This window comes from Bufo bufo, chromosome 4, assembly GCF_905171765.1.
Source record: "Bufo bufo chromosome 4, aBufBuf1.1, whole genome shotgun sequence".
Taxonomy (NCBI): Eukaryota; Metazoa; Chordata; class Amphibia; order Anura; family Bufonidae; genus Bufo; species Bufo bufo.
Window position 1 is genome coordinate 302,865,445 of NC_053392.1, and position 22,999 is coordinate 302,888,443.

The 22,999-nt window shown below is 42.6% G+C and overlaps 1 protein-coding gene across 3 annotated transcripts in view; it reads left to right on the forward strand.

Annotated features, from left to right (window-relative positions):
• ORC3 (origin recognition complex subunit 3) overlaps positions 1-22,999 on the forward strand; it is a 105,185-nt gene that overhangs the window by 18,506 nt on the left and 63,680 nt on the right. For 2 of the 3 annotated variants that reach the window (XM_040428746.1, XM_040428748.1), the window contains exons 2-4: positions 3,472-3,504; positions 11,295-11,349; positions 16,793-16,890. In XM_040428746.1, coding sequence (XP_040284680.1) covers positions 3,481-3,504; positions 11,295-11,349; positions 16,793-16,890 — 177 coding nt within the window. In that variant the 5' untranslated portion in view covers positions 3,472-3,480. Of the gene's footprint in view, positions 1-3,470; positions 3,505-11,294; positions 11,350-16,792; positions 16,891-22,999 lie in introns of all 3 variants that reach the window. The other variant, XM_040428747.1, reaches the window with a different exon arrangement.

The window sequence follows — 22,999 nt, forward strand, 5'->3', positions numbered from 1 at the left end:
ATTGTTACACATAGATAACACATTATATGAATTATTGATTAACATATGTTGTAAACTAAATATACCATGCAGAGATATATATATATATATATATATATATATATATATATATATAATATATTTATAAATATATAAATTGAACCTCATACAGCAGGTGTGCGATAAGGACATGAGTCCTTATCAAGTAACCTTGTTCCCTCCAGACAGACATATTTTAGGGAGTTGACTTACTCCTTAACAGATGGTCTCATATCTTTAGCACTAACTTTTAATACAATGTCCATTTATGTTCACAATTATTATTTTTTTTAATATAAACTGAACTTGCCTTGAACTCATCTTGGTTTCCTCAGCCATATAATATAACTTTGGTTCAGGCTGATCTTATTCTTAAAGGCAATGAGATGAGCATTCATTTTGATTATAAGGTCATTAGATAATATTGTATACGTATGAAAATGCACAACAAACCCAGCGTCTGGTGATGTCTAGACTTCAGGCTGTAATTGACTGCAAAGGATTTGCAACCAAGCATTAAAAAGTGAAAGTTTGATTTATGATTATTATTCTGTCCCATTACTTTTGGTTCCTTAACAAGTGGGAGGCACATATGCAAACTGTTGTAATTCCTACACCGTTCACCTGATTTGGATGTAAATAGCTTCAAATTAAAGCTGACAGTCTGCAGTTAAAGCACATCTTGTTCGTTTCATTTCAAATCCATTGTGGTGGTGTATAGAGCCAAAAATGTTAGAATTGTGTCGATGTCCCAATATTTATGGACCTGACTGTAGAACGGGTCAGGATTCAGTGCGGGTGCAATGCGTTCACGTCACGCATTGCACCCGCGCAGAAAACTCGCTCGATTGAAAGGGGCCTTAGACTGCCCGACATAGCCAGCAATTATCGGGAAGTGACACTTCATTCCCAACAATTGCCTGCTCGTCAGTGGAGGTGAAGAGGTGATTTACATGCAGCAATCTACTGTATGGAGACGAGTGATCACTACCGCCATTGCTCATCCTTATACAGATTCAATGGGGCACAAGTATTTATTAAAAGTTGCTTAGCAGCTGATGAATTAGACTCTGCATATTTTTGTTGCATCTTTGCAGAAGAAAGTCGCGTCTCCTGGAAAGTGTGCCTTTTAATGCGAAAAAAAAAATATATATTGCAAAACCCCTGAAAACAGAGGAAGAAAATACACCAGCCCTGGGGTGGCAAAGAAATGAGACTGTTTGTTTTTGCGACAAATTCAGGCTCAAAAAAGATGCCCCTACATAAATAGGTTAGAAAAAAGTTGCAAAAGTTAGAAAACTTCTCAATTAGTCTAAATAGTTGGATGAGGTGCACTTTTGAAACATAAATAGTTGGATGAGGTGCAAAAGCCTCCAAAACGGGCACAATTTCAGTAGTCCTGAAGCTGTACGCCGTCAGGGCACAGTGCAGAGTGGGGCCCCGAAGAAGACATGGGAGGGTGAGTAAAGCCAGTGCGGCTCTTCCCCCACCTCTCCCCGCACCTCCTGCATGCTGATGACCGCTTCCATAATGGAAGCATTCATTGGCATTCGGACTATAAGATGCATTGCCACTTTACCCTCACTTTTGGGGGAAAAGTGCGTCTTATAGTCCAAAATATGTGGTATATTTGTCATCTAATGGCACAAAAGAAAGGTCTAAGTTCTCCCGTGAAATATAATATTAAAGGGTTTCTGTCACCAGAATTTACTCTATTAAACTAGCTGACATTAGCGATCTGCTAATGTCAACAGACCCTAACTCTCCTAATATCATGCTTATGGATGCCCCCGTTACTGCACAATTTTAACTTTGATATGCTAATTAGCCTCTAGGAGCAGGGGGGGGGGGGGGGGTTGCTCCTGCTACTAGAGGCTCTGTTCGCCCACCTCAAGTCACCCCCTGCCGTCCTTGAATGACAGGGCCAGGCAGCGTTCGTCTCCTCCTGCCGGTCCTGTGTTCTGGGACTGCGCAGGTGCGAGATTTACCCAGCACACAGGGCCGGCAGGAGGAGACGAACGCTGCCTGGCCCTGTCAATCAAGGACTTGAGGTGGGCGAACAGAGCCTCTAGTAGCAGGAGCAACCCACCCCCCCTGCTCCTAGAGGCTAATTAGCAGATCATCAATGTTAAAATTGTGCAGTAATGGGGGCATCCATAAGCATGATATTAGGAGAGTTAGGCTGGGTTCACACGGGCGTTGCAGGTGACGTGCGGGAACAGATGCGGGTGCGTTGCTGGAAAATGCGCGATTTTTGCCCATGAGTGCAAAGCGTTTTAATGCGTTTTGCATGCGCGTGAGAAAAATCGGCATGTTTAGTACCCAGACCCGAACCCGGACTTCTTCACAGAAGTTCTGGTTTGGATTAGGTGTTGTGTAGATTTTATTTTCCCTTATAACATGGTTCTAAGGGAAAATAATAGCATTCTTAATACAGAAGTAAAATAAGGATGGAGGAGTTAAAAAAAATAAAAAATAAATGTAACTCGCCTTAATCCACTTGTTCGCGCAGCCCGGCTTCTCTTCTGTCTTCTTTGATGATCTGTGAGGAAAAGGACCTGTGGTGACATCATTGCGCTCATCACATGGTCCATCCATGATCCAGAAGACAGAAGAGAAGCCGGGCTGCGCGAACAAGTGGACTAAGGTGAGTTACATTATTATTATTTTTTTTTTTAACCCCTCCAGCCCTATTTTACTAAGCATTCTGTATTTTCCCTTATAACCATGCAATAAGGGAAAATAATAAAGATTGGGTCCCCATCCCGATCGTCACCTAGATCATATAGCTTATTCCATTTAACCCTTCAGCTACCATGCGTGAAAATCGCACCGCTTCCGCACTTGATTGCGGATGCTTGCGATTTTTCACGCATCCCCATTTACTGCTATGGGGCCGGCGTTGCGTGAAAAACGCACAATATAGAACATGCTGCGATTTTCACGCAACGCACAAGTGATGCGTAAAAATCACCCCTCGTGCACAGCCCCATAGCAGTGAATGGGTCCGGATTCAGTGCGGGTGCAATGCGTTTACCTCACGCATTGCACCCGCGTGGAAAACTCGCCCGTGTGAAAGGGGCCTTAGAGTCTGTTGACATTAGCACATCGCTAATGTCAGCCAGTTTAATAGGGTTAATTCTGGTGACAGAAACCCTTTAAATGGATGTAAATTGGCTCATAAATTAATTGGTTATTACTGAAATATTGGCCTGGTAAGGAAGGGGTATGAAGCTGCTAATATAATATAAAACAAACTATGTACATTAATCATTAATTAATTGTTAGCACTAAAAACATTGACGGGTGGTAAGAAATTTTGTAAAATAAATTAAAATCAATAATCCAGAGGGACATGATCTGCACTTGGTCCATAGTTTTCTACAGAAATGTCCAAATGTAGACAGTTTGTGTGTATTTGGTATATTGTCATCTCCTTTCTGTGTTTTTCAGGACTTCAATATGACAACATCATCAGTTTCCAAGGTAAAATCCCTTTTGCTTGGTGAAAAAAGGTTACTGGTTTTTAGTTGCTCCTTATTCAGGATGAAGGTTACACTATTCACGGATCAGGATTTATTTTACAATTATGTAATGATATGATGATTTTTTTTACTTTGGTAGACTAAACCCAAAGGCCCCTTGCAGACGAGCGTTCCTCCCGCAGCGAGTCCGCAACGCAGCACCCGGCCTGAACTCCCAGCACTGCCGGGGGTCACATAGCTTTATATCGATTTATGATGCTATGTAACCCTTAGGCCTCTTTCACACGAGCGTGTCCGGATGCGTCCCGGGTGCATTGCGGCAAACCCGCGCGAGTAGGTACGCAATTGCAGTCAGTTTTGACTGCGATTGCGTTCCGTTCAGTTTTTATCACGCGGGTGCAATGTGTTTTGCACGCGCGTTCAGGTTTGGGTTCAAGGTTGTGTAGATTGTATTATTTCCCCTTATAACATGGTTGTAAGGGAAAATAATAGCATTCTGAATACAGAATGCATAGTACAATAGGGCTGGAGGGGTTAAAAAAATTTAAAAATAATTTAACTCACCTTAATCCACTTGTTCGCGCAGCCGGCATCTCTTCTGTCTTCTTCTTTGAGGAATAGGACCTTTGATGACGTCACTGCGCTGATCACATGGTCATTCACATGATCCATCAGCGTAGTGATGTCATCAAAGGTCCTTTTCCTTACAAAAGAAGACAGAAGAGATGCCGGCTGTGCGAACAAGTGGATTAAGGTGAGTTAAAAAATTATTTTTTTTATTTTTTTAACCCCTCCATCCCTATTGTACTATGCATTCTGTATTCAGAATGCTATTATTTTCCCTTATAACCATGTTATAAGGGAAAATAATAATGATCGGGTCCCCATCCCGATCGTCTCCTAGCAACCGTGCGTGAAAATCGCACCGCAAACGCACAAAGAGGAGCATGCTGCGATTTTCACACAACGCACAAGTGATGCGTGAAAATCACCGCTCATGTGCACAGCCCCATTGAAATGAATGGGTCTGGATTCAGTGCGGGTGCAATGCTTTCACCTCACGCATTACACCCGCGTGGAAGGGGCCTTACAGTTCTGGAATGTATTTGATAACACTGGCATAATGCTGCCAGTGTTATCCAATACATTCCAGAACTGTAAGGGTTACATAGCGTTATTTTGATTTATGATGCTATGTAACCCTTAGGGCTGTTTCACACGAGCGGATGCCGTGCGTGGCATCCGCTCCGTGAAAGAGTGCCAAGACCCGATGCAGACTGCAGAGGCACGGAACATTAATATGACTGATAATGCTCCGTGCCTCTCTGTGATCTCTTTACTACGAAATCACAGTTGTCACTGTGATTTCGTAGTAAAGAGGTCACAGAGAGGCACGGAGCATTATTAGTCATGTTAATGCTCCGTTCCTCTGCAGTCTGCATCGGGTCTTGGCACTCTTTCACGGAGCGGATGCCACGCACGGCATCCGCTCGTGTGAAACAGCCCTTACAGTTCTGGAATGTATTAGATAACACTGGCATAATGCTGCGCTGCGGGAGGAATGCTCGTCTGCAAGGGGCCTAAGAACACTTGCAGCACTCCCAAGAATCAATTAAATCTTTGAGGATATGGCGATTTTCCGTTTTTGCATCTTCATTTTTTACTCCCCACTTTCCCAGAATCATAACTTTTTTTATTTTTCGATTGACATAGCCATATGAGGGCTATGCTTTTTTTGTGGGACAAGTTTCACTTTCTAATGTCACCATTTAAAATTGCATATGATATAGTGGGATGTTGGAAAAAAATTCCAAATGGGGTGGAATTTGGTAAAAAAAATGCATTTGTGCCATAGTTTTATGGGTTTCATTTTTACTGCAGTAAAACTGACCTGTTCCCTCCATTCTTCTGGTCAGTACAATTACAGCAATACCACATTTATATACGGTACTTTTTCTTGTGTTTTAATACTGAAAAAAAAACAATAATTGGGAAAAATATATACAGTTGCAAGAAAAAGTATGTGAACCCATTGGAATTATATGGATTTCTGCACAAATTGGTCATAAAATGTGATCTGATCTTCATCTAAGTCACAACAATAGACAATCACAGTCTGCTTAAACTAATAACACACAAAGAATTAAATGTTACCATGTTTTTATTGAACACACCATGTAAACATTCACAGTCTAGGTGGAAAAAGTATGTGAACCCTTGGATTTAATAACTGGTTGAACCTCCTTTGGCAGCAATAACTTCAACCAAACGTTTCCTGTAGTTGCAGATCAGACGTGCACAACGGTCAGGAGTAATTCTTGACCATTCCTCTTTACAGAACTGTTTCAGTTCAGCAATATTCTTGGGATGTCTGGTGTGAATCGCTTTCTTGAGGTCATGCCACAGCATCTCAATCGGGTTGAGGTCAGGACTCTGACTGGGCCACTCCAGAAGGCGTATTTTCTTCTCTTTAAGCCATTCTGTTGTTGATTTACTTTTATGCTTTGGGTCTTTGTCTTGTTGCAACACCTATCTTCTGTTGAGCTTCAGCTGGTGGACAGATGGCCTTAAGTTCTCCTGCAAAATGTCTTGATAAACTTGGGAATTCATTTTTCCTTTGATGATAGCAATCCGCCCAGGCCCTGACGCAGCAAAGCAGCCCCAAACCATGATGCCCCCACCACCATACTTCACAGTTGGGATGAGGTTTTGATGTTGGTGTGCTGTGCCTCTTTTTCTCCACACATAGTGTTGTGTGTTTCTTCCAAACAGCTCAACTTTGGTTTCATCTGTCCACAGAGTATTTTGCCAGTACTGCTGTGGAACATCCAGGTGCTCTTGTGCAAACTGTAAACGTGCAGCAATTTTATTTTTGGACAGCAGTGGCTTCCTCTGTGGTATCCTCCCATGAAATCCATTCTTGTTTAGTGTTTTACGTATCGTAAATTCACTAACAGGGATGTTAGCATATGCCAGAGACTTTTGTAAGTCTTTAGCTGACACTCTAGGATTCTTCTTCACCTCATTGAGCAGTCTGCTCTGTGCTCTTGAAGTCATCTTTACAGGACGGCCACTCCTAGGGAGAGTAGCAGCAGTGCTGAACTTTCTCCATTTATAGACAATTTGTCTTACCGTGGACTGATGAACAGCAAGGCTTTTGGAGATACTTTTATAACCCTTTCCAGCTTTATGCAAGTCAACAATTCTTAATCGTAGGTCTTCTGAGAGCTCTTTTGTGCGAGGCATCATTCACATCAGGCAATGCTTCTTGTGAAAAGCAAACCCAGAACTGGTGTGTGTTTTTTATAGGGCAGGGCAGCTGTAACAACACCTCCAATCTCATCTCATTGGTTAGACTCCAATTGGCTGACACCTCACTCCAATTAGCTCTTGGAGATGTCATTAGTCTAGGGGTTCACATACTTTTTCCACCTGCACTGTGAATGTTTACATGGTGTGTTCAATAAAAACATGGTAACATTTAATTCTTTGTGTGTTATTAGTTTAAGCAGACTGTGATTGTCTATTGTTGTGACTTAGATCAAGATCAGATCACATTTAATGACCAATTTGTGCAGAAATCGATATCATTCCAAAGGGTTCACATACTTTTTCTTGCAACTGTATTTTTGTTCTTTGCATCGCCATATTCTTTTCCCCATAACTCATTTAGTGAGGGCGCATTTTTTGCGGAGTAATGGTAGTTTTTATTGATATAGTTTGTATCACTTTTTGTTCCGTTTTTTTGGGGTGGTGAAGCAATGAAAAAATTGCAAATCGACCATTTTAAAATTATTATTTTTTTCATTATGACATTCACCTGATGGGATAGATACATTTATATTTTAATAGTTTGGACATTTTGGGATGTGGTGGTGCATATGATCTTTATTTTTTTATTGTTTATTTATTATATGGGTAAGGCCTCCTGCACACGAACGTGTGCGCCCTGTTGCCGTATTGTTGACCGCATATGCGGATCCGTAATACACTGGTGCCGTTCCGTGGGCATTCCGCATCACAGGAGGCCTAAAGGGGGTAATTAAAATTTTTATATATTTATTTTCCTTTTTTTTTTCCCCCCTTTACACTGCAATCAATTAGTATTGCAGCTAGGGACGAGTGAATTGACTTCAGATGGTACATCCGAAGTCGTTTTTCAAAAAACTTTGTTGTAGTACTGTATCTACTATTACCAAGGTTTTAATTTTTACAGTAATAATTAATTCCCAAAGTTATTATGTGAAGTCTTGTGCAACTTCGCAAAGTAAGAACTTCGGGTTAGCGGAGCCAATACATTCTAATACTGTACAGAGGGGGAACTCCATACAGTATTACAACAAAGTTTTTTGCGAAATCGACTTCTGATGTACCATCCGAAGTCGATTCGCTCATCCCTAATTGCAGCATATGGCAGATTCACTTTTTTCTTATGGAGCCCTGCCACCTGCAGGCCTCCACAAGAACTACAAATGTAATAGCATGGAACTCTTCAGAGAGACCTAGGCTATAAACTAGAGGTGGGACGAATCCAATTTTTTTCGAATCCGAATCCTCAAAGGTTCTCGAATATATCGAATCTTTCGAATCTCGAATCCTACGAATCCTGTACATAATTGTGTGAACGCACGGTGTAAGAAACAAAGTCAGACCGCGTCAGTTTGTCTGAACCTCCACCTCCCAATCACGGTCGCACCCTATATGACCGCGATGACCCCTGCTCCTATCACTACAGAACATACAGGGTAATACAGCGCCACATACCTCTTACATCCAGTGACGTCTCATTTGATGTAGATGTTCTCTTTCCTCATCTTCTCCTTTCAGACCTTCAGACCAGACACCATTTTTCGGCCATTTTTCGTCTCTGCAGTTTGACAAAAAAAAAAATCTTGGTTTACTACTTTTCCATCATCCTCCCATCTTGTGGACAAATCATCCTAACACCCCCAATACTGTTCCGCTGTGCTCCCCAATACTATACTGCAGAAACAGATAATACCCCTGATAATACTAGTACCACACAGAGCCCCCCATATAAAATACCCCTTCTTTGTGGCCTCAGTAGATGCCCCCATAGTGCCCCCCAATAATGTGCCAATAAGAAGTGGCCCCACAGTGCCACCCAATAATGTGCCAGTAAGTGTCCCCATAGATGCCCCCCTAATCATGTGCCAGTATCAAGTGCGGAGTGCCTCTCTCCTCCCCCCCATGTGCCGGTATCATAGTGCCATCTCCCCCCCCCCAATGTGCCAGTATTATAGTGCCATCTCCCCCCATAATGTGTCAGTATCATAGTGCCATCTCCCCCCATAATGTGTCAGTATCATAGTGCCATCTCCCCTCATAATGTGCCAGTATCCTAGTGCCATCTCCCCTCATAATGTGCCAGTATCATAGTGCCTCTCACCTCTCCACAGATCCCCCATCCTATAACAGTGCCACCCACAGACCCCCCCACCCCATAACAGTGCCATCCACAGACCCCCCCACCCCATAACAGTACCATCCACAGACCTCCCCCCCACCCCTTAACAGTGCCATCCACAGACCCCCCCACCCCTTAACAGTGTAATCCACAGACCCCCCATTGCCGCTCCAGTACAGTTATAAAGTGTGTAATTTAATTAATGATGAATGATTCATGCTGCCCCCTCTGTCTGTAGTACATTCAATATATCCTACTTACAGGGCTACTGATATCGTAATGCAGACGAGCGGCAGAGTGACTGACTGACGTCACGTGCCTGCGCCGCCTGCTTTATGAATGAAGCAGGCGGCGCAGGCAGGTGACGTCAGTCAGTCACTCTGCCGCTCGTCTGCCCGGCCGGCCTGCATTACGATGTCAGTAGCCCTGTAAGTAGGATATATTGAATGTACTATAGACAGAGGGGGCAGCATGAATTATTATTAATAGAATTACACATTTTATTACTATACTGGAGCGGAGGGGCCGGAGCACAGTGAACGCACCGGCCCCCAGCTCCTCCTCCCAGTCCCTCCCACCGGGATTTGTCGGATTTGTTTCAGGTAAATTACGTCGGGATTCGAGTCCACGAATCCAGCAAGATTCGAGGGATTCGTGGATTCGACGAATCCCCCGTCCTATCTCTACTATAAACACAAAAGAACGGCTTCCCTGATCCCAGCTCCCCAGGGAAAGCCACCTCAGGGATCACAATTGACCACAGCATCTGAGGGATTAAATGTCTGCGATCAGCATCATGTTAAAATGATATTCGAATTTCAGCATCAGGAAAAGCCCATTTGAGATGTACTGCACATGTGCAGACTGAACATTTTCCAAGGAAAGCGGGAAGACATTGAGGATCCCTGACCCTGTCAATCAAGGCGTGGCTAAGGAGGAAAGGCAGTTGTGAAGTGGTGCTTCAAGGAGCAAGGCCTGCCCTTCGTACACTGAAAACCTCATCAGCATAAACTGCAGATTTCTCTAAAATGGAGCCGCAGATTTAAATAAGAGAGGGGTTGTTTCACTCAGCATGATCAACCCTAAAAGGCAAAAGGGATCATTTACTTAAGACTGGTTTTTCACATGCTGGTCTTTGTAAAAACTCGGCTGGCAAAAGATCTGAGCAATTTATTAAGAGGCACATGCCAACTAGTACATTTGTCGCATCTGCTGGTGCTGCTCCAGAATAGATGTCTACTCCAGGAGCTCCTTTCTGGTGTAACGTGCACCAGTTTTCTACTGCACATGCTCTTCCTGACCACTCCCTGCCCACTATTTGGAAAAAAGGGCAAGGACTTAGGAAAAAGCTAAAATTGCACATTTATTTTACAAAATGTCACTTAAAACAAAAATGTTAATTTTCTGTGCCAAAAAACAGACTTAGAACGTTAGTACACGACCTCCAGTATGCCTGGTTTAATAGGTAGTGTTGAGCGCGAATATCTGAATAGTGAATTTTTATTGCGAATATCGCCACTTCGAGAATTCGCGAATATTTAGAATATAGTGCTATATTTTTGTTATATCGAATATTCAACATTTTTTCCATCTGAACACATGATTCCTCTCTGCTTCTTGTTTATGGGCCAATGAGAAGGAAGCAATGTCAAGTTCACAACAATACTTAGTGGACCAATCAGTAATCTGTAGCCAGACCTGCTAAAATGTGAAGTTGCACGTAGTGCGAAAAAATATTCTAATCACTGCCGATTAGCGCAATCGCGAATATATTTGTGCACTTGACTCTATCTGCATATAAAGCTATTCTAATGTTCTGCCATGCCAACCATGTTCTCCAGTCTCAGGAAACTTTTAGCAGCTTGAAAAATGTAGCCAAAGTGATCCATTTTTTATTTCGCGTTACGAATTCGCATTAGGCGATTTTTACATTGCCAATTTTTCGCATTCAATAAAATAATCTCGAATTCGCGAATACTCTACTAAATATTTGTGAAATATCGCTAATATAGCCCCTGCCGCTCATCACTATTAATAGGGTGGATCAAGCTGACAGATGCTGTTTAATGCAAGAAAAAGATATCTGCCATGGTTCCTATTAAAATGGAAATTTTGACCAGTGTCTTACTGGTGCACTAACAACAGCTTTAATAGACATGAGTAGAATAAAGTATGGTTTGCAGAGGGATTGCTTTGGCTGGATACAATATGTAACTACGGTACATGAGCTCACTACTGCACTGGTGACTGTCATCTCTCATTTCTTCTTCAAATTCACTGTAATGGTTCCTTTTTATTTTACTTATGTCCATGAATAATTCATTACTGTAACACGCGCTGTACATTTCTTTTCTAATTTTAAGGGCTGCTTTGTGTTCAAGCCTAGTGCAAAGAAGAAAAAGCTTCCTCTTACAGCAGGTGTGTATATGGCGCTGAAAGCGGGAAGATTATAATTTGTTTCCCTCTTAGGCCTCTTGCACACGGTCGTTTTTTTTCTCCCATTTACTGGCCGTTTTTTGCGTTCCGTATACGGAACCATTCATTTCAACGGTTCCGCAAAAAAACCCGGAATGTACTCCGTATGCATTCCGTTTCCGTATTTCCGTTATTCCGTTCCGTTTTAACATAGAAAATGTCTTATTATTGCCCGCAAATCACGTTCCGTGGCTCCATTCAAGTCAATGGGTCCGCAAAAAAAAAACGGAACACATACGGAAATGCATCCGTATGTCTTCCGTTTCCGTTCTGTTTTTTGCTGAACCATCTATTGAAAATGTTATGCCCAGCCCAATTTTATCTATGTAATTACTGTATACTGTATATGCCGAACGGAAAAACGGAACAGAAACGGAAACACAACGGAAGCAAAAAACGGAACAACGGATCCGTGAAAAACGGACCGCAAAACACTGAAAAAGCCATACGGTTGTATGCAATAGGCCTTAAAGGGATTCTGTCACCTCTCATAACCCAAATTCAGATTTTAAACCAGTCATGCTCCACAGCTTACCTTGAATCGGCTGTGCTGTTCTATATTGTAATCCGTCCAGTAGTTTTGCAGAAAAACGACTTTTATAATTATGCAAATTAACCCTGAAGGTGCCCAGTGGGGCGTTATGTTCCCCTTTGTGTGCCCAGTAACGCCCCTCTTACAGTGCCCAAAACGCCTTCCTCCAGAATCCCTAACCGCCCACAGCGTCTTATCCCTTTCCTCCCCCTGCCTGACGGCCGAGCGAAGTCTCGCGCAGACGCAGTACCCACTGAGGGCTGCGCCAGTGCGATTTGCTGGAGACTGAGGGAAGAGCGAGCATCGGACGTCACTGGGCTCGGCGCATGCCCAGTGACGACGATGAAGCTCCTGCCCTCAGTCTCCAGCAAATCGCACTGGCGCAGCCCTCAGTGGGTACTGCGTCTGCGCGAGACTTCGCTCGGCCGTCAGGCAGGGGGAGGAAAGGGATAAGACGCTGTGGGCGGTTAGGGATTCTGGAGGAAGGCGTTTTGGGCACTGTAAGAGGGGCGTTACTGGGCACACAAAGGGGAACATAACGCCCCTCTGGGCACCTTCAGGGTTAATTTGCATAATTATAAAAGTCGTTTTTCTGCAAAACTACTGGACGGATTACAATATAGAACAGCACAGCCGATTCAAGGTAAGCTGTGGAGCATGACTGGTTTAAAATCTGAATTTGTGTTATGAGAGGTGACAGAATCCCTTTAAAGGAACACTAAACCCAGACATGGATGACAAACTTGCACACACTGTTAGTTTGCAGGAGTTCCTGTGTCTTCCTTATGTCATTTGTCTTGAAGAAATCTTGTATAGAACAGCTGAGGGGGGAGGCATGCTTAGTCAGGGTTTGAGTGCGGAATGTTGCAGCCTGTTTACTTACAGCCAGACATAGAATTGTGGGAGAAGGAAGGGAAAAATGGCTGATCTCCTGGCATGCGTAGAGAAGATTTTCTTTTTAGATATTTTTTAGTATCTTTATATGCGATAAAACAGGAGTAAAGAAAAGGAGAAGGATACTTAAGGGTACTTCCACATGGGACATATATTCTGTGGACTTGCCTCCTCAGACTTGCATACAGCAAATCGTCATCGTTTCACGGTACGTAGTGGATGAGATTTTAACAAATTGTCACGCGCTACCAAAAAAATCTGCAGCATAAATTGACCTGCAGTGTGGATTTTAAATCTGTAGCATGTTAATTTAGGCTGTGAATTTCCATCTCAAATGTCACCCTTTGCAATGCAGAGGGTGCAATCCATAGGAATTCTGCAGGGAAATTTCGCTGTGGAAACGTGGCAAAACCTGCAGGGGAAATTTTCTTTTAGTGTTCTTTCAATCTGGCCTTGGTCATCAGATTAATGTTTTCTGATCTCATCGCTTTTGGAAGAATTGAGCGATGATTCACAGTGCCTTCAAAATGTATACATACTCCTTGAACTTTTCCACATTTTTTCACATTACACCCACAAACTTGTGATTGTGTGATAGACCAACATAAAGAAGCAAGTATGTGTGAAGTGAAAAGAAAATGATACATGGTTTTCTAAATTTTTAATAAATAAAAATCTAAAAGAAAGTGTGGCGTGCATCAGCCCCCTGTTCTCTGATACCTCTAAGTAAAATCCGATGCGACCAATTGCCTTCAGAAGTCACCAAATTAGTAAATAGAGTCCACCAGTGTGTAATTTATTATCAGTATAACTACAGCTGTTCTGTGAAGGGCTCAGAGGTTTGTTGAAGAACATTAGTGATCAAACAGCATCATGAAAACCAAGAAACACAAGGCTGGTCAGGGATAAAGTTGTGGAGAAGTGTAAAGCAAGGTTAAGTTATAAATATCTATCCCAAGCTCTGAACGTTTCACGGAGCACTGTTCAATCCATCGTCATCCAAAAATGGAAGGAGTACGGCACAGCTGCAAATCTACCAAGACATGCTGTCCACCTAAACTTACAGCACAAGCAAGGAGAGCACTAATTAGAGAAGCAGACAAGAGGCTCATGGTCACTCTGGAGGAGCTGCAGAGATCCACAGCTCAGGTGGGAGAATCTGTCCACAGGACAACTATTAGTCATGTACGCTACAAATCTGGCCTTTATGGAAGAGTGGTAAAAAGAAAACCATTTTTGAAAGCAAGCCATAAGAAGTCCCATTTGCAGTTTGCCACAACCCATGTAGGGGACATAGCAAACATGTAGAAGAAGGTGCTCTGGTCAGAGGAGACCAAAGTTGGAGTGCAAATGCAAAACACTATGGGGGAGATTTATCAAACTGAAGTAAAGTAGAACTTACTTGCCTATAGTAACCAAGCAGATTCCACCTTTCATTTTCCAAAGGAGCTATGAAAAATGAAAGAATCTGGTTGCCCTGGGCAACTAAGCCAGTTCCACTTTTGATAAATCTCCCCCTATGTGTAGCAGAAACACTAAACATCACCCTGAACACACCATTACGACCGTAAAATGTGGTGGCAGCATCATGGTGTGGGGATGCTTTTCTTCAGCAGGGACAGGGAAGCTGGTCAGAGTTGATGGTAAGATAGATGGAGCTAAATAAAGGTTCACCTTCCAGCAGGACAATAACCCCAAACATACAGCTAGAGCTACAATGGATTGTTTATATTAAAGCATATCCATGTGTTAGAATGGCCCAGTCAAAGTGCCGACCTAAATCCCATTAAGACTATGTGACAAGACTTGAAAATTGCTGTTCACGGACGCTCTCCCTCCAATATGAGCGTGAGCTATTTTACAAAGAAGAATGGGCAAAAGTTTCAGCCTCTAGATGTGCAAAGCTGGTAGAGACATACCCCAAAAGGCTTGCATTTGTAATTGCAGAGAAAGGTGGTCCTACAAAGTATTGACTCGGGGGCTGAATACAAATGCACACCACACTTGCCAGATTTTTATTTATTAAAAATTTTGAAAACCATGTATCATTTTCTTTTCACTTCACACATACTTTATACTTTTTGTTGGTCTATCACATAAGATCTCAAATAAAATTTAAGTTTGTGGGTATAACGTTAAAAAATGTGGAAAAGTTCGAGTGGTATGAATACTTTTTCAAGGGACTGCAGTGTGTGCACGGTGGGGGCACTTTGACAGTCCCCCCAACAAAAAGAAGGTTTGAGCATTTTGGACTTACTCCTTTCAATAAGGAGTGGTTGGTAAGGAACGGGACTAACCACTTTGTTCCTCCTCTCTTGGTAGAAGTAGGCTGGTCCTGCTTCCTGCCAGGAGATGGCGTTCCAGAGCAGCCTGCGTAAGGACAGGAAGCACACTGCTGAGCTCCTGCTCCTAAGAAGGAATCTCCAAAGAGAATAACTAAAGACGTCCTTAAGCAGATACTGGAGAAGAATCAGCTGCGACCAGCATTAAAAGACACTGCTGTGAGGTGAGGGACGCCTATCACCCAGACTACTAATAGGCCAACACAATACAAGTGCTAAATTGCAGCCATCCAACCTGCCTCCATAATCCTTACTGGTGCCAGAAAATTGTACTTGGAAATTGCTGCTATTGAAAGTACCTGAATTTACACTTTGCACTTAATAAAAAGTTCTACGTTTACTTCTGGCCTCATTCTTCAACACTACATTTCCACTGCACCGATACCCAGGGAGCAACAGTCTGAGGGAGTACTCTGAGACACAACACTTTATTAGGGCCACTCCCATCCTTTGCACTGTCTCCTCCGGGGCTCACTGCAATTGCTAGTGGTGTTAATTTCCAGATATGTTTATCAGCCTATGATCCATTCTTCCACTGTTCCATATGACCCATACTTGGACTGTCCAAATGTTTAAGGTGGACTGAAAGGAGCTGGGAAAAATGAAAGGTAGAATCTGGTTGGTTGCTTTGGGCAGCTAAGAGCTAAGCCAGTTCTACTGTACACCAGTTTGATAAATCCCCCTATGTATTTGGAGAGTCAGAGTGCAAATCAAATGGCATAACAGAGGAAACAGTGGTTGGTACAGTTGATAAGGAAACTGTATGATGCCTGGAGGGTTTAGTGCCATCTCCCACCCAAACTGGCCGTGTTGTGCACGCTGAACAGCACAGCTGCACAGTGTGTCGGGTCCTTCATTCCAGTGAATAGGAGGTGAGAGGTGAGCTCCGAGGTGTAGATAATATAGTGTTTTACAGGACTGATAAAGCAGAGAGCTCTCTGCTGTCATTAGGACAGATTTCATGTGAAGGAATCTGACAGCTGCCATTTTAATTTCTCTACTGAAGAACCATTGTAAATTATTACAGGCGTTTAGGAATTTATTCATATTAACATTTTTTTTTCAGTATTTTCAGTAATTTTTTTTCTTTCCCAGAGAAGCTCTTTAAAGGAGTGGTCAGGATTTTATAAGGGCTTCTTATCCCCAGGATAGGCCATCAGTGTCTGATTGCCAATCAGCTATTCTGTGGTAGCTCCAGGACTGGAACTACACAGTTCAGTCCTTTGTATAGTGGATGGAGCTGGTTACTACAGCTCTACTCCCAGTCAGTTCAGTGCTGCAGTATCTGGCTCTGTCCACTACGTAGTAGTAGTACCGGCTCAGAATCTACTGCAGAAAAGCTGATCAGCAGGGGAGCACCATGTCGGACCCCCGCCAATCAGATATTCATGACCTCTCCTGAGGATAGACCATCCCATGCTCAATAGGTTAGCAGGAATCGGGGGTCAGAGGAGGGGGATAAATGACTGCATGTGTAGACTACACACAGGGTAGAGTGAAGAAGAGCAATTGTTGTTTTCTACACGTAGCAGGTTAATATTTCCTACAGACATCACATTGACCACAGCTTTGTCATGTATACATGTCTTAAAACTCAATTACCTCTCTTTATTTCCAGCTGACTATTTTGTTGAAAGTCTTAAGAATTCTGAAGATGGCAGAATACGTTTTGAGAGCTGCCAGTTCCTGTGGCAGCAGATGAAATCTCAGACAGAGGTCAGTGGCAGTGTTGCCTTGCAGCGCTGGGGTCCGGGATTCGAATCCAACCAAGGACTAAATCTGCATGAAGTTTGTATGTTCTTCCCATGTTTGCTTGGGTTTCCTCCGGGTACTTCGGTTTCCTCCCACACTCCAAAGATATACTTATAGGGACCGTAGATTGTGAGCCCCATTTAGGACAGCGTGATGTTAATGTCTGTAAAGCGCTGCGGAATATGTCAGCGCTATGTAAATGAATATAATAAATATATACACTGCTCAAAAAAATAAAGGGAACACAAAAATAACACATCCTAGATCTGAATTAATTAAATATTTTTCTGAAATACTTTGTTCTTTACATAGTTGAATGTGCTGACGACTAAATCACACAAAAATAAAAAAATGGAAATCAAATTTTTTAACCCATGGAGGTCTGGATTTGGAGTCACACTCAAAATTAAAGTGGAAAAACACACTACAGGCTGATCCAACTTTGATGTAATGTCCTTAAAACAAGTCAAAATGAGGCTCAGTAGTGTGTGTGGCCTCCACGTGCCTGTATGACCTCCCTACAACGCCTGTGCATGCTCCTGATGAGGTGGCGGACGGTCTCCTGAGGGATCTCCTCCCAGACCTAGACTAAAGCATCTGCCAACTCCTGGACAGTCTGTGGTGCAACGTGACGTTGGTGGATAGAGCGAGACATGATGTCCCAGATGTGCTCAAATGGATTCAGGTCTGGGGAACGGACGGGCCAGTCCATAGCATCAATGCCTTCGTCTTGCAGGAACTGCTGACACACTTCAGCCACATGAGGTCTAGCATTGTCTTGCATTAGGAGGAACCCAGGGCCAACTGCACCAGCATATGGCCTCACAAGGGGTCTGAGGATCTCATCTCGTCACCTAATGGCAGTCAGGCTACCTTTGGCGAGCACATGGAGGGCTGTGCGGCCCTCCAAAGAAATGCCACCCCACACCATTACTGACCCAATGCCACACCGGTCATGCTGGAGGATGTTGCAGGCAGCAGAATGTTCTCCACGGCGTCTCCATACTCTGTCACATGTGCTCAGTGTGAACCTGCTTTCATTTGTGAAGAGCACAGGGCGCCAGTGGCGAATTTGCCAAACGTCCTGCACGGTGTTGGGCTGTAAGCACAACCTCCACCTGTGGACGTCGGGCCCTCATATCACCCTCATGGAGTCTGTTTCTGACTGTTTGAGCAGACACATGCACATTTGTGGCCTGCTGGAGGTCATTTTGCAGGGCTCTGGCAGTGCTCCTCCTGTTCCTCCTTGCACAAAGGCGGAGGTAGCGGTCCTGCTGCTGGGTTGTTGCCCTCCTACGGCCTCCTCCACGTCTCATGATGTACTGGCCTGTCTCCTGGTAGCGCCTCCATGCTCTGGACACTACGCTGACAGACACAGCAAACCTTCTTGCCACAGCTCGCATTGATGTGACATCCTGGATAAGCTGCACTACCTGAGCCACTTGTGTGGGTTGTAGACTCCGTCTCATGCTACCACTAGAGTGAAAGCACCGCCAGCATTCAAAAGTGACCAAAACATCAGCCAGGAAGCATAGGAACTGAGAAGTGGTCTGTAGTTACCACCTGCAGAACCACTCCTTTATTGGGGGGTGTCTTGCTAATTGCCTATTATTTCCACCTGTTGTCTATCCCATTTGCACAACAGCATGTGAAATTGATTGTCACTCAGTGTTGCTTCCTAAGTGGACAGTTTGATTTCACAGAAGTGTGATTGACTTGGAGTTACATTGTGTTGTTTAAGTGTTCCCTTTATTTTTTTTGAGCAGTGTGTGTATATATATATATATATATATATATATATATATATATATATATACATACACACAGTATCTTACAAAAGTGAGTACACTTCTCACATTTTTGTAAATATTTTATTATATCTTTTCATGGGACAACACTGAAGATCTGTCACTTTGATGCAATGTCAGGTAGTCAGTGTACAGCTTGTATTACAGTGTCAATTTGGTGTGCCCTCAAAATAACTCAACACACAGCCATTAATGTCTAAACTGCTGGCAACAAAAGTGAGTACACCCCTAAGTGAAAAGGGCCAAATTGTGACCAAAGTGTCAATATTTTCAGTGTTGTCCCATGAAAAGATGTGATAAAATATTTACAAAAATGTGAGGAGTGTACTCACTTCTTTGAGGTACTATATATATATCAATATATATCAGGGTCAGTCAGCACATCCCAATGTGCAGGTACACGTTGCCATGGCTAAAAAGACACAGAAGACAAGAATGCAACAGCACTCTGCAACCCAAATCAAGTACATAAATGTCATAATAATGATAAATGTTGTAATGCAAATCCTATGCTTATATAGTAAATTTGAGATTCTTAGCAAATGCATTTTGTACAAAATTATTTGGGCCCATCTGCCAAACGTCAAGGCGATCTCTGTAAGACGGGAACCTAACGCTAAACACTACCTGTAATGAGCCCTCATGGCCACTGTAAAATTCATGAAGTGTCGGTTCCACATGCATGCTGGGTCCACTCTGCTACAGGGAATGCAGGTACCAACATGCATGCTGAGCTCACTCTGTACCTTACCTGGTGCCAGAGTGGACTCAGCATGCATGTGGAACCAACACTTCATGAATTTTACAGTGGCCGTGAGGGCTCATTACAGGTAGTGTTTTTACCGTTAGGTTCCCGTCTTACAGATATCGCCTTGACGTTTGGCAGACGAGCCCAAATAATTTTGTACAAAATATCTTTGCTAAGAATCTCAAATTAACTATATGAAGATTTGCATTACAACATTTATCATTATTATGGCATTTATGTACTTGATTTGGGTTGCAGAGTGCTGTTGCATTCTTGTCTTCTCTCTCTATCTATCTATATATATATATATATATATATATATATATATATATATATATATACAGTACAGACCAAAAGTTTGGACACACCTTCTCATTCAAAGAGTTTTCTTTATTTTCATGACTATGAAGGCATCAAAACTATGAATTAACACATGTGCAATTATACACTGCGTGCAGAATTATTAGGCAAATGAGTATTTTGACCACATCATCCTCTTTATGCATGTTGTCTTACTCCAAGCTGTATAGGCTCGAAAGCCTACTACCAATTAAGCATATTAGGTGATGTGCATCTCTGTAATGAGAAGGGGTGTGGTCTAATGACATCAACACCCTATATTAGGTGTGCATAATTATTAGGCAACTTCCTTTCCTTTGGCAAAATGGGTCAAAAGAAGGACTTGACAGGCTCAGAAAAGTCAAAAATAGTGAGATATCTTGCAGAGGGATGCAGCACTCTTAAAATTGCAAAGCTTCTGAAGCGTGATCATCGAACAATCAAGGTTTCATTCAAAATAGTCAAACAGGGTCGCAAGAAGCGTGTGGACAAACCAAGGCGCAAAATAAACTGCCCATGAACTGAGAAAAGTCAAGCGTGTGCAGCTGCCAAGATGTCACTTGCCACCAGTTTGGCCATATTTCAGAGCTGCAACATCACTGGAGTGCCCAAAAGCACAAGGTGTGCAATACTCAGAGACATGGCCAAGGTAAGAAAGGCTGAAAGACGACCACCACTGAACAAGGACACACAAGCTGAAACGTCAAGACTGGGCAAGAAATATCTCAAGACTGATTTTTTCTAAGGTTTTATGGACTGATGAAATGAGAGTGAGTCTTGATGGGCCAGATGGATGGGCCCGTGGCTGGATTGGTAAAGGGCAGAGAGCTCCAGTCCGACTCAGACGCCAGCAAGGTGGAGGTGGAGTACTGGTTTGGGCTGGTATCATCAAAGATGAGCTTGTGGGGCCTTTTCGGGTTGAGGATGGAGTCAAGCCTCAACTCCCAGTCCTACTGCCAGTTTCTGGAAGACAGCTTCTTCAAGCAGTGGTACAGGAAGAAGTCTGCATCCTTCAAGAAAAAACATGATTTTCATGCAGGACAATGCTCCATCACACGCGTCCAAGTACTCCACAGCGTGGCTGGCAAGAAAGGGTATAAAAGAAGAAAATCTAATGACATGGCCTCCTTGTTCACCTGATCTGAACCCCATTGAGAACCTGTGGTCCATCATCAAATGTCAGATTTACAAGGAGGGAAAACAGTACACATCTCTGAACAGTGTCTGGGAGGCTGTGGTTGCTGCTGCACGCAATGTTGATGGTGAACAGATCAAAACACTGACAGAATCCATGGATGGCAGGCTTTTGAGTGTCCTTGCAAAGAAAGGTGGCTATATTGGTCACTGATTTGTTTTTGTTTTGTTTTTGAATGTCAGAAATGTATATTTGTGAATGTTGAGATGTTATATTGGTTTCACTGGTAAAAATAAATAATTGAAATGGGTATATATTGTTTTTTGTTAAGTTGCTAATAATTATGCACAGTAATAGTCACCTGCACACACAGATATCCCCCCTAAATAGCTAAAACTAAAAACAAACTAAAAACTACTTCCAAAAATATTCAGCTTTGATATTAATGAGTTTTTTGGGTTCATTGAGAACATGGTTGTTGTTCAATAATAAAATTAATCCTCAAAAATACAACTTGCCTAATAATTCTGCACTCCCTGTATTCAGAACAAACAAGTGTGAAACAACTGAAAATATGTCATATTCTAGGTTCTTCAAAGTAGCCACCTTTTGCTTTGATTACTGCTTTGCACACTCTTGGCATTCTCTTGATGAGCTTCAAGAGGTAGTCCCCTGAAATGGTCTTCCAACAGTCTTGAAGGAGTTCCCAGAGATGCTTAGCACTTGTTGGCCCTTTTGCCTTCACTCTGCGGTCCAGCTCACCCCAAACCATCTCGATTGGGTTCAGGTCCGGTGACTGTGGAGGCCAGGTCATCTGGCGCAGCACCCCATCACTCTCCTTCATTGTCAAATAGCCCTTACTTTCAAAGTTTTCCCAATTTTTCGGCTGACTGACTGACCTTCATTTCTTAAAGTAATGATGGCCACTCGTTTTTCTTTACTTAGCTGCTTTTTTCTTGCCATAATACCAATTCTAACAGTCTATTCAGTAGGACTTTCGGCTGTGTATCCACCTGACTTCTCCTCAACACCACTGATGGTCCCAACCCCATTTATAAGGCAATAAATCCCACTTATTAAACCTGACAGGGCACACCTGTGAAGTGAAAACCATTTCAGGGGACTACCTCTTGAAGCTCATAAAGAGAATGCCAAGAGTGTGCAAAGCAGTAATCAAAGCAAAAGGTGGCTACTTTGAAGAACCTAGAATATGACATATTTTCAGTTGTTTCACACTTGTTTGTTATGTATATAATTCCACATGTGTTAATTCATAGTTTTGATGCCTTCAGTGTGAATCTACAATTTTCATAGTCATGAAAATAAAGAAAACTCTTTGAATGAGAAGGTGTGTCCAAACTTTTGGTCTGTACTGTATATATAGATGTTGACGGTTTAGTAGATGTCTTCTTGACATACTTTTCTTATACTATAATTGTTACGCTAACCTTATCTGAGAGAATCAGTGATTGTTTAATTTACATAATGCACGCCATTCTAAAGGCCCCTTAACACTGCTTGATGGGGCACCTGATTAATGGGAATGAAGCGTTTCTTCCCGACAATCGCCTGCTTGTCAGTGGAGGTGACCTCTGCTATTACATGCAGCGAAAAAACAATAAAGACCAGAGGTGGCCAATTGGTAAAAAGTGGAAAACAGTGTCCACCCCGTAAATGTGACTCTGTACTAGCTCCCGAGTGAAACAAGCGAAAAAACAAAGAAACGGAGCTCATAGTACCGTATATAAAAATATATAATTTTATTATGACATGATTAAAATATAAAGCGATAAATAATATGCCGTTAAAGTGCTTCTGTCACCCCACTAAACATTTTTTTTTTTTTGGTTACTTCTAATCCCTATACTGCAATTTATCCATACATACTGTAATTAATCATTTTGGTTCAGCAGATTCTGTTAAAAACTTACTTTTAAAATATGCAAATTACCTTGCTACCAGCAAGTAGGGTGGCTACTTGCTGGTAGCAGCCGCATCCTCCTATCCTAAAGACGCCCCCTCCGCATGCTGATTGACAGGGCC